Below are 13,554 nucleotides of genomic sequence, written 5' to 3' on the forward strand. Positions count from 1 at the left end.
ATCTATGTATATATGTATACATTCAAATTAAATCTACACTGTCAAATTTTCTTCTTTGAATATCCCTTTATATGTAAAAAAAGTTTCAATAACAAAAATTAATTATATCTGGAAATTATATGTATTAAAAAAATACATTAGCTGGACCAGACTCCCCTCTTAACTTACGTCGTTCGAAAGAGTAACGTTTGAACAATATTTCCCAAATTTTTCATAAAAAAATATTCAAACATAAGCTAATGAGAGCTGATTTTCGGAGGTCCTTTAGAAAAAACTATCCTCGTGGTGGTCAGGATAACAAATGATATCTTTATCTGAAATAAAAAAAAAAACAAATATTTTTTATTAGTAGCTCGTGATTGAACGAAGTATTAAAAGGAAACATTGAAATTTGAATTTTTAGCAGAGCTGAATATAAAAATGTCCAATTGTAAAGTAAGTTGTGATCAAAGAAAAATATAATACTTGGTTCAGTCAAGAGCAACAGTCACATACTAATAGAAATTATTTGGTTTTTTTATTTCAAATAAAAGTACCATGTGTTCGCAAAAGTTGAAAGAAAATGTGCTTTCTTTTTGGACCTCGTACCCATGTAACCCCTTAGGGGGAACCATTAGAAAACCACATTAGAAGGCTAAATTCTTCATGATTTTTTTTAACAGAGAAAAATTTATTTAACTTTGGTTAACTTTGAAAATATTTTAGATATGTTTTAAAGTACATTAGGAAATTTTGTCAAGTCATTTCTCGCAGACATCTTTAAAACTCATAAAAAGAAAGAGTACCTCCTTAATTATTGAATTTAATCACGGATGTCGAACCAGAAATACCACAGATCCGCTGAAAAAGTTTCAAACCGAAAAGATTATCATATTTTCTCTACTTTTATACGTAATTTTTGCTGCGTGCAGGTGCGGCCGCGAACGGAAGTTAATATAGACCGCGGCAAGGGAAACATTTTTTACGAATTGGTAAAAAACTCTCGTAAAACTTTCGAGAATGACGCGCGTTCCGTGAAACGCAATGTGAAAAAACTCCTATGGTCGAAAACACGTTGAAACATGTTTCGCTGTCAAAAGGTTGAAATGCATTACTGCAAACTTTCTATGCTAGGGTAATAATTGGAACGGTGGATGATTAATCGCCGAACAGGGTTATATAAACTTCCATGCAGCATTCATAAACTTTTTCAAACGATTTCGAACGAACTTTGCCGCGATTGTCTCGTCGAATTAATAATATTATTGGGTTGTCCAGAAAGTACTTGCCAATTTTTAAGAAACATTCAAAGGCACGTTTGAATTTTGATATATATTTATTGAATTATGTATGTACCATTTGGTTCCACAACTTTTCCACTTTTTAAGGGGATGTCCACATGTTATTTGTTTTTAACCATTCCGATATAATCAGACGATATATACCGCCTACTAAAAATCGACATGAAATTTCCAGACAACCCAATATTTTCGAAAGGGAAATTATATTTTTAAGTACATACGTTTATGTAAAGTCGATTCGACAACAGAAGTTGTCTCCAAAACAAATTTCTAAAAATTGTCAATCGTCTAAAAAATTATTAACGCGAAAACCCCTTTATATTATGGCGCATGGAATAATTTGTACCTCGTTCGGTTTCGCGTCTAGCAACTTTCCTGTCCTTTATCATAGGTCGTTTCTTTCTTTCTTTCTTTTTTTTTTTTTTTGTATATTTGCGATGGTACGTAATCCTTATAATCAAGCGGCAGCAGAGCACGCGAAAGCTGCGGAAAGGAGGACAGAAACTGCGCAACCGAGAATTAATATCGCAGCGTGATGTGTTGTTTCATTTTCTACTTTATTTACCCGGTTCGTGCAAGCTCATGGACGCTCGGCCATTTTGTTCCAGCGGCACAATTTCAATTTCACCATTCATGTTGACCATTACTGCCGAATTCGTGGTTAGTTTTTCGCTAATGTAGGTCTAATTTCAACCAGGGAAACTGTGTATGTGTATGGTTCGTTTCAGTGATATTAATATTTGTAAAAAGTAGGAATGGGGGAATAGCTAAATGTATTTTTCGTTATTATGTTAGGTAACAGGATTGGAAGCTTGAGAAATAATTAAACTGGGCTTTCGACATTAGTAAGAGCCTCTGTTCGTTGAATTGAACTATCCTTGGACTCCTGGCTTGAATCATCTTCTAAGTTTAAGGAAAACTGTAATACTAATTGATAAACTACGAATTTTAAGCATTTATAATACAAACGAATCCAAGAAATATATGATAAACACAAGCAAAAGGTATGTACCTAGGCAAAACGAAATATTGATATTATTATATTAATTGATAGAATATGGATTATATTAGATTTGTGCAATTGATTGGAATCATATTAAAGGGAAAGAAATATACTGTAAGCCACACATATTAACAATTATGAATACCTGGGATATTCGCGTAATTTCTTTATGTAAGTATAAACTTGTGTAGATGATAGTGAAAATTGCTAAAGAACCGAATTTCGTATGCGCACTTAGTAGGAATAGAAAATTATCGGTATTATTTTAAATGGGCTCATTTTCCAAGGATGCAGGCTCGCAAACGACTTGGCCAATTGGTTATCGTGACACGTACCGTCCCCACGGTTATTCCAGAAACTGCTTCCGCTTGGGTGTTACTCAAGCTATCCAAATTTCTATGAGGAGTTTTGCAGGCCGTATTCTCCAGCTGCGGCCACAGCTTGTGATCGTCCGTAAGTGGAGTTAAATCTGACTTCTCGAAAGTTCAGTGATTGTTTGATGAAAAGTTTACCGTTTAAGTGTTAAACGATTTTATTTCTATAGAAAGGGCATTAAACCCATGCACTCGAAGGAACAGTAAAACTCCTAAGTGTTACTCTGTTTCAAAGACAAAGGTGGATTTTCCAACAAGACTTTGCCTCGGCTTACAAAGCAGGAACAGTTGAAGAGTGGTTAAGGAACAATGCCCTAGAGTTCTTTTCAGACGAAGACCGGTCTTCTGGTAGCCCCTTAAAGATTTCCTCAAGGAACACCTAATTACGCCTTTAATTATATTTATCTGCCTCACTTCCTTGTTTTAAGAACACCGGTATTTTTTACGGCTGTATTCGTTGAAATAAATAGTCTGTTTCGAGGTAATTGTACGAATTCGGGCATCCGTTTGATACATTGCAAGATGGAATTAATTAACTTTTCGTTGGAAGCACCTCCTCAGTCACGTTAACCCTTTAAGATATAAATTACTTTTTTTTCTTGTACTAATGTAATTTAATTTCTAGGGTTAACTTGGATTAAAATTAGTATGGAAAAAATTGTGATAAAATTTCCTCAGATTAATATCTGGAGGCTCTTCGACATGGAATAGACCCTGTTTTAATACTCCAAAATTGATATGAACCGTTTGGTAGCACCTTGATTAGATATATTGCTCTCAAACATGCCAATTTTGTAAATAAGAATTTCCAACTTCTGCCAAGGTAACACTCGTCGGCGTAATTCTTAAAAATTTCACAAAAAAAAAGCCTTCTTGTGAATCTGTGAGGAGACATATGGTTCCGCGTTGCTATACAGGGTGTCCCAAAAGTCGGGGAGGAGCCGGAAATGGGGGGTAGCTGAGACGATTCTGAACAACAATTTCCTTTGCAAAAATGTTAGATGGGGCTTCGTTAAGGAGATATTAAGAGAAAACCCCGACCAATCAGAGCGCGCGTAGACCGTTCGAGCGACCGCGGTAGCGAAGGCTACGCGCTAGGCGGCAGCGTCAATGTCCTTCGATGCACGTCGAGTCACTTGTTCGCGTACAAGCGCGGCCGCCAGCGCGTAGCCTTCGCTACCGCGGCCGCTCCAACAGTCTACGCGCGCTCTGATTGGTCGGGGTTTTCTCTTAATACCTCCTTAACGAAGCCCCATCCGACATTTTTGCAAAGGAAATTGTTGTTCAGAATCGTCTCAGCTACCCCCCATTTCCGGCTCCTCCCCGACTTTTGGGACACCCTGTATACCTCTCGTTGCTATCCCCAAGCCTGGCCTATACCTTAAGAAGAATTCAACAAACGTTCTAAAAGTCGATAAAGACTTTTTCTTGTTCTATCAATCGTAAAAATTCGTAAATAACAAGATATTTCCCTCTCGCGCATGAAATAATTGTTTCAGACTCTTTCTGAGGACTGACACCGTAAAAAGAGATGAAGCGTGGATATTATCCGTCTCGTAGCGACATGTTTACGTGTAGGAACAGTCGCTAGGACTCGTTGACGTGTTTCCAAGACCTTTTGTGTCCATTCAACGCGTAATTTCAATCCCGTCACACGAAACTCTCTCGTCGGCCATATTTCTTGCCAGTTTCCAACCAATTTCGCCCGAAGAAAGCGCGTTCCAAAGCACCATTTTGATCTCGATTTACCTATCGAGACGTGAAAGGGGCCTCGCGCTGCAGTTGTCTCTAGGCGTGTCGCAAAGCTGCAGGACGTGTATACCTGCATAACTGCGTATCTGCATCGCCCCAAGGTTTTGCGTCAGCTTTTTAACATTTCAGCCGTGCACTGTGACACGGAAAGGGCGAAACGACCTTTCGAAATTCACCGAGTCGCGGTGTTCAGTGAAAAAAAAATGGCGAACAAAGCCGTCTCACTTCCACGAACAGTCTTTCAATCCGCCAGGCCTCGGTTCTTTTGTCGGCGTGCTTTCATTAGTTCACGCCTCTTTCGGCGATTTCTTCTAATTAGGCATCGATGGACTTTGACGCGTTTTAATTAGCAAGAATACAATGGACGCTCGTGGTCGCTGGATCTGTTGCCGGTGGTTCTTTGTCCAAATATCGAGCGATACGAACCCTGAGCGTCTGCTTGCTGCCCGAGGAACGATTTCGCGTGATTTTTTTCATTTCTCGGCGTTGTTCTATTGAATTTATTGTGTGTTTCGGAGCTTAAACATCAATTCAATTGAAATTCCATCTGGTTTGGACAAAGATAGGAGGAGGTATAGAGAAATCGCAGATATAAAATTGGGTGGGGCTGTTTAGTGTTAAGAATGACGACTTTTGTGTATTGAAAAAGTTTCATCTGGATGGAAAACAAACAATAAAAGTTATAGGAAGATTAACGCACTGATTTTGAATTTGATGATAATAAAAATTGAAATACAATTAATAGAAGGCATCGTACCAATAGAAGAACAGGAAGAATACAAAGAAATGAATGAAGAACTAAATTATAAAGTAATTTTATGTTAAACAATACTATGTATATATTTTTCACTTCACAGGATAGTAGCTCAAGTTCAAGAGTATAACGTACTATGACTTTGGACTGAAATTTAAGATGAACCAATGGTAACTTCAAAATGGTATCTTTCAAGAGTGATACAAGCATTTAAGGGGGTATCCTGAATTAGGTGATCTAAAAAAGCGGTTTTTTGTGAATTTGTTTAGGATGGAAAAAAATAATTAATTCTATCGAACGTATTATCCTATTTTCATACATATTTGAGTTGTCTGTACAAACTTTTTCAATAAGAAATATTCAAATTGAGTCGACTGTGACGCACATTTGTAGAGCACCTCACAATTAAAGTCACAAAAAACCCGCAAAAATGGTGAAATGTGAAATTACTGCAAGTTTGAAAAAAAGAACGAGTTCTTTGGGTGAAAAAAAATCACTTCAACTTGATGAAAAAGTTGTTCAATATTTTTTTTGTATGAATTTTCTTAGTTCACATAGAAGAAAAATGTATGAAAATGAAAATTTCTTTCGTTTTTTTTCTTTGTCAAACCAAAATTACGACCTGCATCTTTCCCGCCGATAGGAGGTTTTAATTGTGAAGTGCTCTACAAATGTGCGTCACAGTCGACTCAATTTGAATGTTTCTTGTTGAAAAAATTTGTACAGACTACTCGAATATGTATGAAAATATGATACAAAGTTCGATAGAATTAATTATTTTTTTCCATCCTAAAATAATTCACGAAAAACCGCTTTTTTTGAACCTCCTAATTCAGGATACCCCCTTAAACACAATCAAGTCTCAACGACTATGGACAGCCGTAAGTCCTCCCTAGATCGTCCATCGAACGATCCTGTAGTTACGTCACAGGCGACTAGAAACTACTCTGGCGGGAATCGTGTTCTTTTATATCTGTTTTACCAGTTCCGTCGAGAACTGTCTTATTGGGCTCCGACGACACGATGTTTGCCATGGGGATAGGTCGATCTACGTAGTTTGCACGGCGTGTAATCCTTTTAGGGGATGCCTCGAGCATGACCTGTTTGCACGGTTTCGAAATGTTCTCGTTTAAAAGCTGGATGACCTTAATTATCGGGGGGGGGGGGGAGGTCGTTTAAAGCGTTGCTTTTAAATGCTAGGAGCGGTACCGCGAGTGTCGCGGGGTATTGAGTTTCGGTCGATTAGAGGGTGTACGTTGCTCGGACGACGCGCATACCGAGTAATTAATTACTTAACCCTTTAGACGAGATGCATATTTCACAATTTTTCTATTTCTTTCACTTAAACCCTTGTACTGGACAAGTATCTGCTGACACCAGGGATTAGCAAAATTTATACCTTTATAAAAGTAATTTTTCGTTAAATACAAATAGCTTGAGATATTTTTATTCGCCGAATAACAGTATTCATTCTACGAATAATAGATAAATGTATTCATCCGACGAATAACGAGCAAATAAAGTTACTTGTTATTCATCGAATGAAGGTAACTCTCGATCCCTTCGAATAAGATATAAGCATGTATCTAAATAAAAATTATTCTTCGTTAAATAAAAGTAGTTTGAGATATGTTTATTCGACGAACAACGAAACAAATACTCGTTATTCTTCGAATGAGGGTAATTCTCGATTCCTACGAATAAGAGATGATTAATTTTGTTTTATCTACACGATACCCATGTCTAACTAAAATCATCAGACGTCGACGTGCCTAGAACTGTTGCTCACTGTTTTGATGAGCTAGTACCCCTTTATGTGGGAATTGTTTTGGAACGAAACACGCGACGATAGATCTAACCACAATGTTCCGCTACGCTCACGGCAATCTACTGTCGAATAGTCTGTTTTGTACGTTGATGGGAAATTGTATGATGTGATAATGAACGTTACTTCGTAACAGAAACATAATCTATTTTATAATATAAATACAGAGTTATCAGAATTATAAATTGAGACTACAATTACCAAAGGAAAAGTGTAAAAAAAGTGTAAACTATACTACTTTACTATTAATCACTCCTCGGTCTCAATTCTACATGTTGCTTATAAAGAAATTCTACAGATAACATAATTTATAAGAAATCTCGAAATTTATATAAATAAATAGAGGTACTAAAAAGTTGTTTTGAAACCCCTAGTCGTCCATCATACTCCAACGTCTCGGAGAGTCTATACCAGCGCGCTATTAATCATTTCACGGTTTCATTTATCAACAGGCGATCTTTTTTTTCCCCCAAGAATCGAGTCACCGAATTAGGCAGAGCTGATTTTACAGAAAATATTAACTTTTGCCTGGGGAACAGCCGAAAAACATGTTATTTCCCTTCTTCCTTATTTATCCCCGGTAACATAATTTCAGTCATTCCACGGAATTTCCGCTCTTCGACGCGCAACAAAGTTTCTCTTATTACTTTCCTCTCCACTCGGGAATAATTTACCTAATTTCCCGAGACCTCTCACCCCCCCCCCCGTCCCCGCCCCGCGCCCCCCGGCCAACGATTGAATCGTCTTCCGTTAAGCGTGTCTCGCCGGAAACATTTTCTCCGTCTCAGAGTTTGCTCTCGTGGTTATCGGCCCGGAGCGTCTCGAGGAGGGCCCGATAAGCGTGCAAAAGCGTCGCTAGAAATCGATTTTCGGCGTCTTCCTAATGATCCCCCTTTCTTTTTGTTGCAGCCTGAGAACCGAGCAACCGAGTGGTCTCGACACTGGTGGCGTTCGGCTCGAACTGAGCAAAGCCCTTGGTCTATGGGCGAGGAACTCGAAACTCACTTTCCAGGAAGTTAACAGCGATCGAGCTGACATTCTGGTGTACTTCCATCGGTAAGTTCCTCCTTGTTTGTTCATTTATTCGCTCGAACAAACGCGTTCCACGTGAAACTCCTATATCCAGTTCCTTCTCGGTTATTAGGTCATCCGACAGGCTCCTGCCATTTATTGTTCTGTGCTTTTCAAATTAATGCTTGCTTAACAATTAAATGTATGTACTACCCTTGTTCATAAATAGAGTCAATCCCATAAATATTCGTACTAAGGGGGCCAGAAAGTAATGTCGTTTCTGTGAATGTCAATACTTGTTTATCATATATCAGCTCATTGTATACCAGTTGATTTTTATCGATCAGATATTGAAAATTTGCACACTAGATAACAAAAGGTTGTTGATAACGAGGGCGATTACATAATTGAGTAAAAATAAAAACTTGTTATAAATTTATTTGTTTGAATTTAATGTAAAAGATACGACATTACTTTCTGGCCCCCCTAATACCTTCTTCCTATCGAAGAAGTTTGACTAAATTAAATAATTTTTTGATACTACCAAATGAATTTTTCATTATAAATATGTATATGAATAATCGTATACATGTATTACATTTACATACACATTCACATATTTATACAAACGTACACTTGGAAACGTCAAACCTACCATTTAATTTAAACAAATTTCTTCAATAGATATAGAGGATACATATATTTATGGGACTGACTGTATGTTTAATGATATTAAATGTTTCGAGTGCCATATTCAATATCATAGTGGACCTGCATTAGATATTTATTTCTACTAAGAAAGTGTCCACGTACTTCTGAGCGGGGGGTGTATGCAATCATTCCTTATTTATTTCTATAACGAGTTAAAATATATTCGAGACTCTGACAAAGGTCGTTTGAAACTGTTTTTTTCAACTCTGAAACAAATTCGAATCGCAAAAGAAACTGTGAACCGTCTCTCTGTGAACTTGAAATTTTGATAACTATTCGCGGTTACTGAAATAATTTCAGCGAACAGTAGATAGTGAGTAGATCTTCGTTTTAATCGTGCTCTCATTTCCAGCTGCGTCGTCGCGATAAATTTTCCGGTAACGAGGTACTTCGTAAATCGGACCCATTGATTCCCTCTTTGTCTGGCCTCGTTGTTCTCCCTCTCTTTGTGCGGAAGCGTTCGCGCGTGGTATATTGTCGGTGTTTGCGGAACACGCGCAGTTTTCCACGGAATTAGGAGAACTTCGTGGAATTTGTGAATTCGCTTGGCTCTGGGCTCGAAAGTTCGATAAATGATTAAGGGGATTTAAACGGGCGAATAGCTCCAAAATAAAGACCCCCGCCCTCCCTCCCACCGTGGAAATTAATTCCGAGGAACCCAATACGAGCCGCAGGCTTTTCTTCTTGCGCAACGTTTTTACTTATCTTGAAAGATAAGAAAATTTAGTTTCAGTTATGTATATGTGTGCGTGTTAACCACGTGTGACGTTATTTTTTATGGAGATATAACTAAGAAAAGACTGGTTTTTTAATCTTTGAAGTATGTATAAGTATCGTGAAATATGAATAGAGAGGATTCGTCTTAATTTTCGTGGAACTAATTCTCAAATATCCTTGCTTCTTTCGGAATGTCTTCTTAACACGTTGACTGCCAAAACTACTAGTAAGAATTTATATGACTCTAACGCTTTGTTTGTATACAACTGGAACTTATTTTTCGTTGGACAAATTCAAATTTAATTCGATCATCTCCACGTTCAAAATATTTATAAATTAGTTTGTTTATTTGGATCACATTTCGGAGCAATTGGCCCGCTTGGCAACGCCTGAAAGAATCAGAATTTGTAAAAAGAGAACGCGGGGAATCCGGTATGAATCGCTCTCACAATTAGCCGACCGAATACCGTGATATCAGTGGCGTATCGGCTGTCTAGTCTAATCGACGGCCGCTCGTGAGAGGAATTTAATTACGGCTCACGGCATGGCCCCATCTACTTCCGTTTCAGAGAAAGGTCGAATTAAACGGACCGCAAAACTAAGGGATAGATTGTGCATCACGCGGCTAAAACGCCGTGAGTACTTGGATTTAGTGTAACGTCTGAATAAATAGCAAGTGAAGCGAACGGAGCTGCTGACGCAGAATCACGTGGTCCCAAATGGGTCCATTTCCAAACATTTACGACGATAGTTCCATTCGCGATGGTGTCTGCTTTGAGTTGCGGTCAAATTTCGATTGCTCTGTCTTAACTCGCGGGTACTTATCACTGGTTCTTCAAAGGGTTCAATTATGCAAAGATTTTTACCACTTCAGATATTACTCGATGCTAGCCAGAACTTCTCACATGTCATAATTTGCTATTTTCATTGGTCTATTGATTTAAAAAATATTCTACGTTAATTAAAAATGTCAAGCGAGAGAAGCTTTCGAATAAGAGCTTTAGAACCTGCGAATTCTGTTATAAATGAACAATCCCTTGAACGATAAATGGTACGAGTTTGTTCATGCTTGTAAATAAATACCACAAGTAATATAAACCAACTATGATTCAGTCCTTCGATGCTCTCCTATTTTGTTGCAGTGGTTATCACGGTGATGGATATCCTTTCGATGGTAGAGGCCAGATCCTGGCGCACGCCTTCTTTCCTGGGAGAGATCGCGGAGGAGACGTTCATTTCGACGAAGAAGAAATATGGCTGCTGCAGGACGACAGCAACGAAGACGGTAAGGGAAATTCAATGAAATACATTTTCCTTTGCCACCTTCCTCTTCGTTTGGTGGGAAAGACCAACCGAGAACATCGCTCATCAAGTATGAAAGTATCGATCAACAAGCGATCGAAGAGTTTTTCAACCCTTACGCTGCGTTTACGTACACTGCATCACGTAATCGCAATAGCGCGGCGCGATTTGTGAAAAGAGAAACGAGATTCGTCTTGGGTAAATCGCTTGACAATTGGGTTCAAGTTACTTATGAAAGTAAGAATAATGAAGACGATGTTATTTATTGTAATATGGGAATATTATATGAAGAAAAATGTATTTAGATGATGCGAATAGGAACGATTGTTGGTATAAGAATTTCTTCGAATGCTTATGCGAATAAGAGTTTTTGCGAATTTGAATACAAATATTCGTATATTATTATCATTTTATCATACAATTTTGTACATATCGTACACTTCACCTTGCCAAAAAAGCTGTCGAAGAACAATAGTTGTAATATAACTTTCGTCCAATTAAGTCAATATCTCGCATTGACTGAATACACTCCCATTACCACCATATTTTGTTAGTAGAATACCAACATACACTCGCAATCAGAATTAACTTCCTATTTTTACATCTTTACAACTCGTGGCTCTCAGGAAATACCAAACTTCCCTCTCGAACGGTAAGAGAGGCATGTTTTCGTCGAGAATCACTGATATTGGATAAAAATCTTTCAGTTGCATCTAAATTGCGCCTTTAATACGAATGCAGCGCTGCCAACACGGAGGTATGGGAATCGATTTTGCAATTGGCGAGCACGGCACGGAATATTTCATTTAAGCCGTCGACCGTAACGATGGGACGTTGCGTCTCAAGATCGATCTTCAGGATTTGCTACACGATTAGCCACGGAAACGATCCCGTGTGGTTTGAAAGTCGGGTCGGATCGCAACGGTCAAGTATCGTCGCGACGAACCGGTAGCAAGAAGTATAGAATAATCACAGTCAGTCACAAATTGTTTCTCGTATCGAGAATTACCAGTTCGGAGTCCAGTTTCGATGGGATTCTCTGGAAACAATTCCGATTGGCCTCGTTAATAATTCCGGCTTAGCTCTCAGTCTCTGCAAGCGTTGCATAGTTTCCATTAGCATAGGCATAATTGTCCTGTGATCGCCTACATTGCCGAGAATCCGCCTATTAATGACCATTACCTCGCATATTCCAATCGTTAATTTGATCGATTTCGACGAATTCCTATGTTTACTTCATTTTGTTCGCTTAATTGCTTTATTCAGCAAATCTGAGGATCGGGAATAATTATAATCTAAGAATGATTCAAAATTGGGGTGTAAAATACTACTCGAAGTTACCAAAACCACATTTATTGAAACGTAAACTAATTAATGAACAACAAAGCTCTGATGGGGCCCTTAAAAGTTTAATTTTTAATTTCTGCTAAGCCCAAGCCAATTTTTCGAAATTTTGAAATGCCTGATACTATAATACTTCGTAATTTGGACAAGTCTTGAACCGAGAGGTTTTATATACACAATATACTTTACCACTCAATTTTTATTATTTAATCAATTATAATTAATTTCATTTTATACGCAACTGTCTTCAGAATTCTCAATTTAAACAATTCCCTTAATCTAACATTTGCAAAAGGCACATGTTAAAACAGTAATCGTTAAATTTTTTAAATTATAGTAAATAATGCTTGTCAACTGAATTTGTTCTTCTCCAACCAGATTTTAAACTTCTGAAGCGTATCGAAAATGAGCTTCGTGTGGGTAGCGCGATGCGGCACTTTGATTCGATCGTTACTCTGGCTCAGAAATTATTCAGAAATTAACGTTTTTGCCGTTGAGGTATGCAACTTGAGAAAAAGCGCGTTTATACGCAATATATTCCGCAGCATTAATGTCCGTTATGAATTGCTAATGTCACTGCTGACACATCACGTCAGAGGCCGGAGGATATTCATAAACGATGAGAAACCGAGATACCACAATTTGCAAATCCATTGGAAAATTAGCATTCTGCGAGATTGGCTTCAACTAGAGATTCAACTCGGATCCTAGCATGTCAAACTTCGTACACGAATCGTTCACTGACAAATAAATTCACGTTACGACCAACAGACTTGACAATGAGTTTCGAAATCTTGGCCAGAGTTGGCCAGAATTTAATCTAACCGTTAGAAATCGTCAATACGAAATTAAACAGAAAATCAAATAGAGAATTACAATTACGAATTACGTACCCTGAGAGTTCGTTTCTGCGATTACGATTACAAAATTTGTATATGCGACTGCAATGGTAAATGTGCCTGCGAATAATTAGTACGGAGGAGTACGATTATAATAATAATTTCAGAATGTAATTGGACGATTGCGCTTACAAAATGTAATCGCAATGGAGCAGCATCACAATTATAAAACGTAGTTTACGAACTTTTAGTATTTAGGTATGAAGTTGTTATAAATTAAAAAATACAACGAATGCATACATTTCGTGAATTCGTAACAAATATATGGTATAAAAAAACTGAAAAAATTTGTAGATGTACAAACTGGATAAGTGTATGAGAAATGTATTAAAAATTGGTTAAAATGTATACTTTAAAAATGGGATTACTATTATAATTGTAATTGTATCGTGCTCACATTTGAAAATTGTAGCTGTAAACAACTGCTGTTAAATTTTTAATTACGAGTATAATTCCAAGTGTATCTTGGGTGCAGCAATTATATCCAAGTACATAATCGAAATACGAACCAATCAAATTTAGAAGTTATAATTATAATCAACGATTACATTTAGATATCATAATTGTAACTGCAATCAGAAA

The 13,554-nt window shown here is 37.6% G+C and overlaps 1 protein-coding gene across 2 annotated transcripts in view; it reads left to right on the forward strand.

Moving 5' to 3' along the window:
- Positions 1 to 13,554, forward strand: part of LOC128888555 (matrix metalloproteinase-2) — a 206,621-nt gene that overhangs the window by 165,472 nt on the left and 27,595 nt on the right. For both annotated transcript variants that reach the window (XM_054145521.1, XM_054145522.1), the window contains 2 exons: positions 7,898 to 8,044; positions 10,570 to 10,712. In XM_054145521.1, coding sequence (XP_054001496.1) covers positions 7,898 to 8,044; positions 10,570 to 10,712 — 290 coding nt within the window. The remainder of the gene's footprint in view (positions 1 to 7,897; positions 8,045 to 10,569; positions 10,713 to 13,554) is intronic.

Source organism: Hylaeus anthracinus, unplaced genomic scaffold (assembly GCF_026225885.1).
Source record: "Hylaeus anthracinus isolate JK02 unplaced genomic scaffold, UHH_iyHylAnth1.0_haploid 11994, whole genome shotgun sequence".
NCBI lineage: Eukaryota > Metazoa > Arthropoda > Insecta > Hymenoptera > Colletidae > Hylaeus > Hylaeus anthracinus.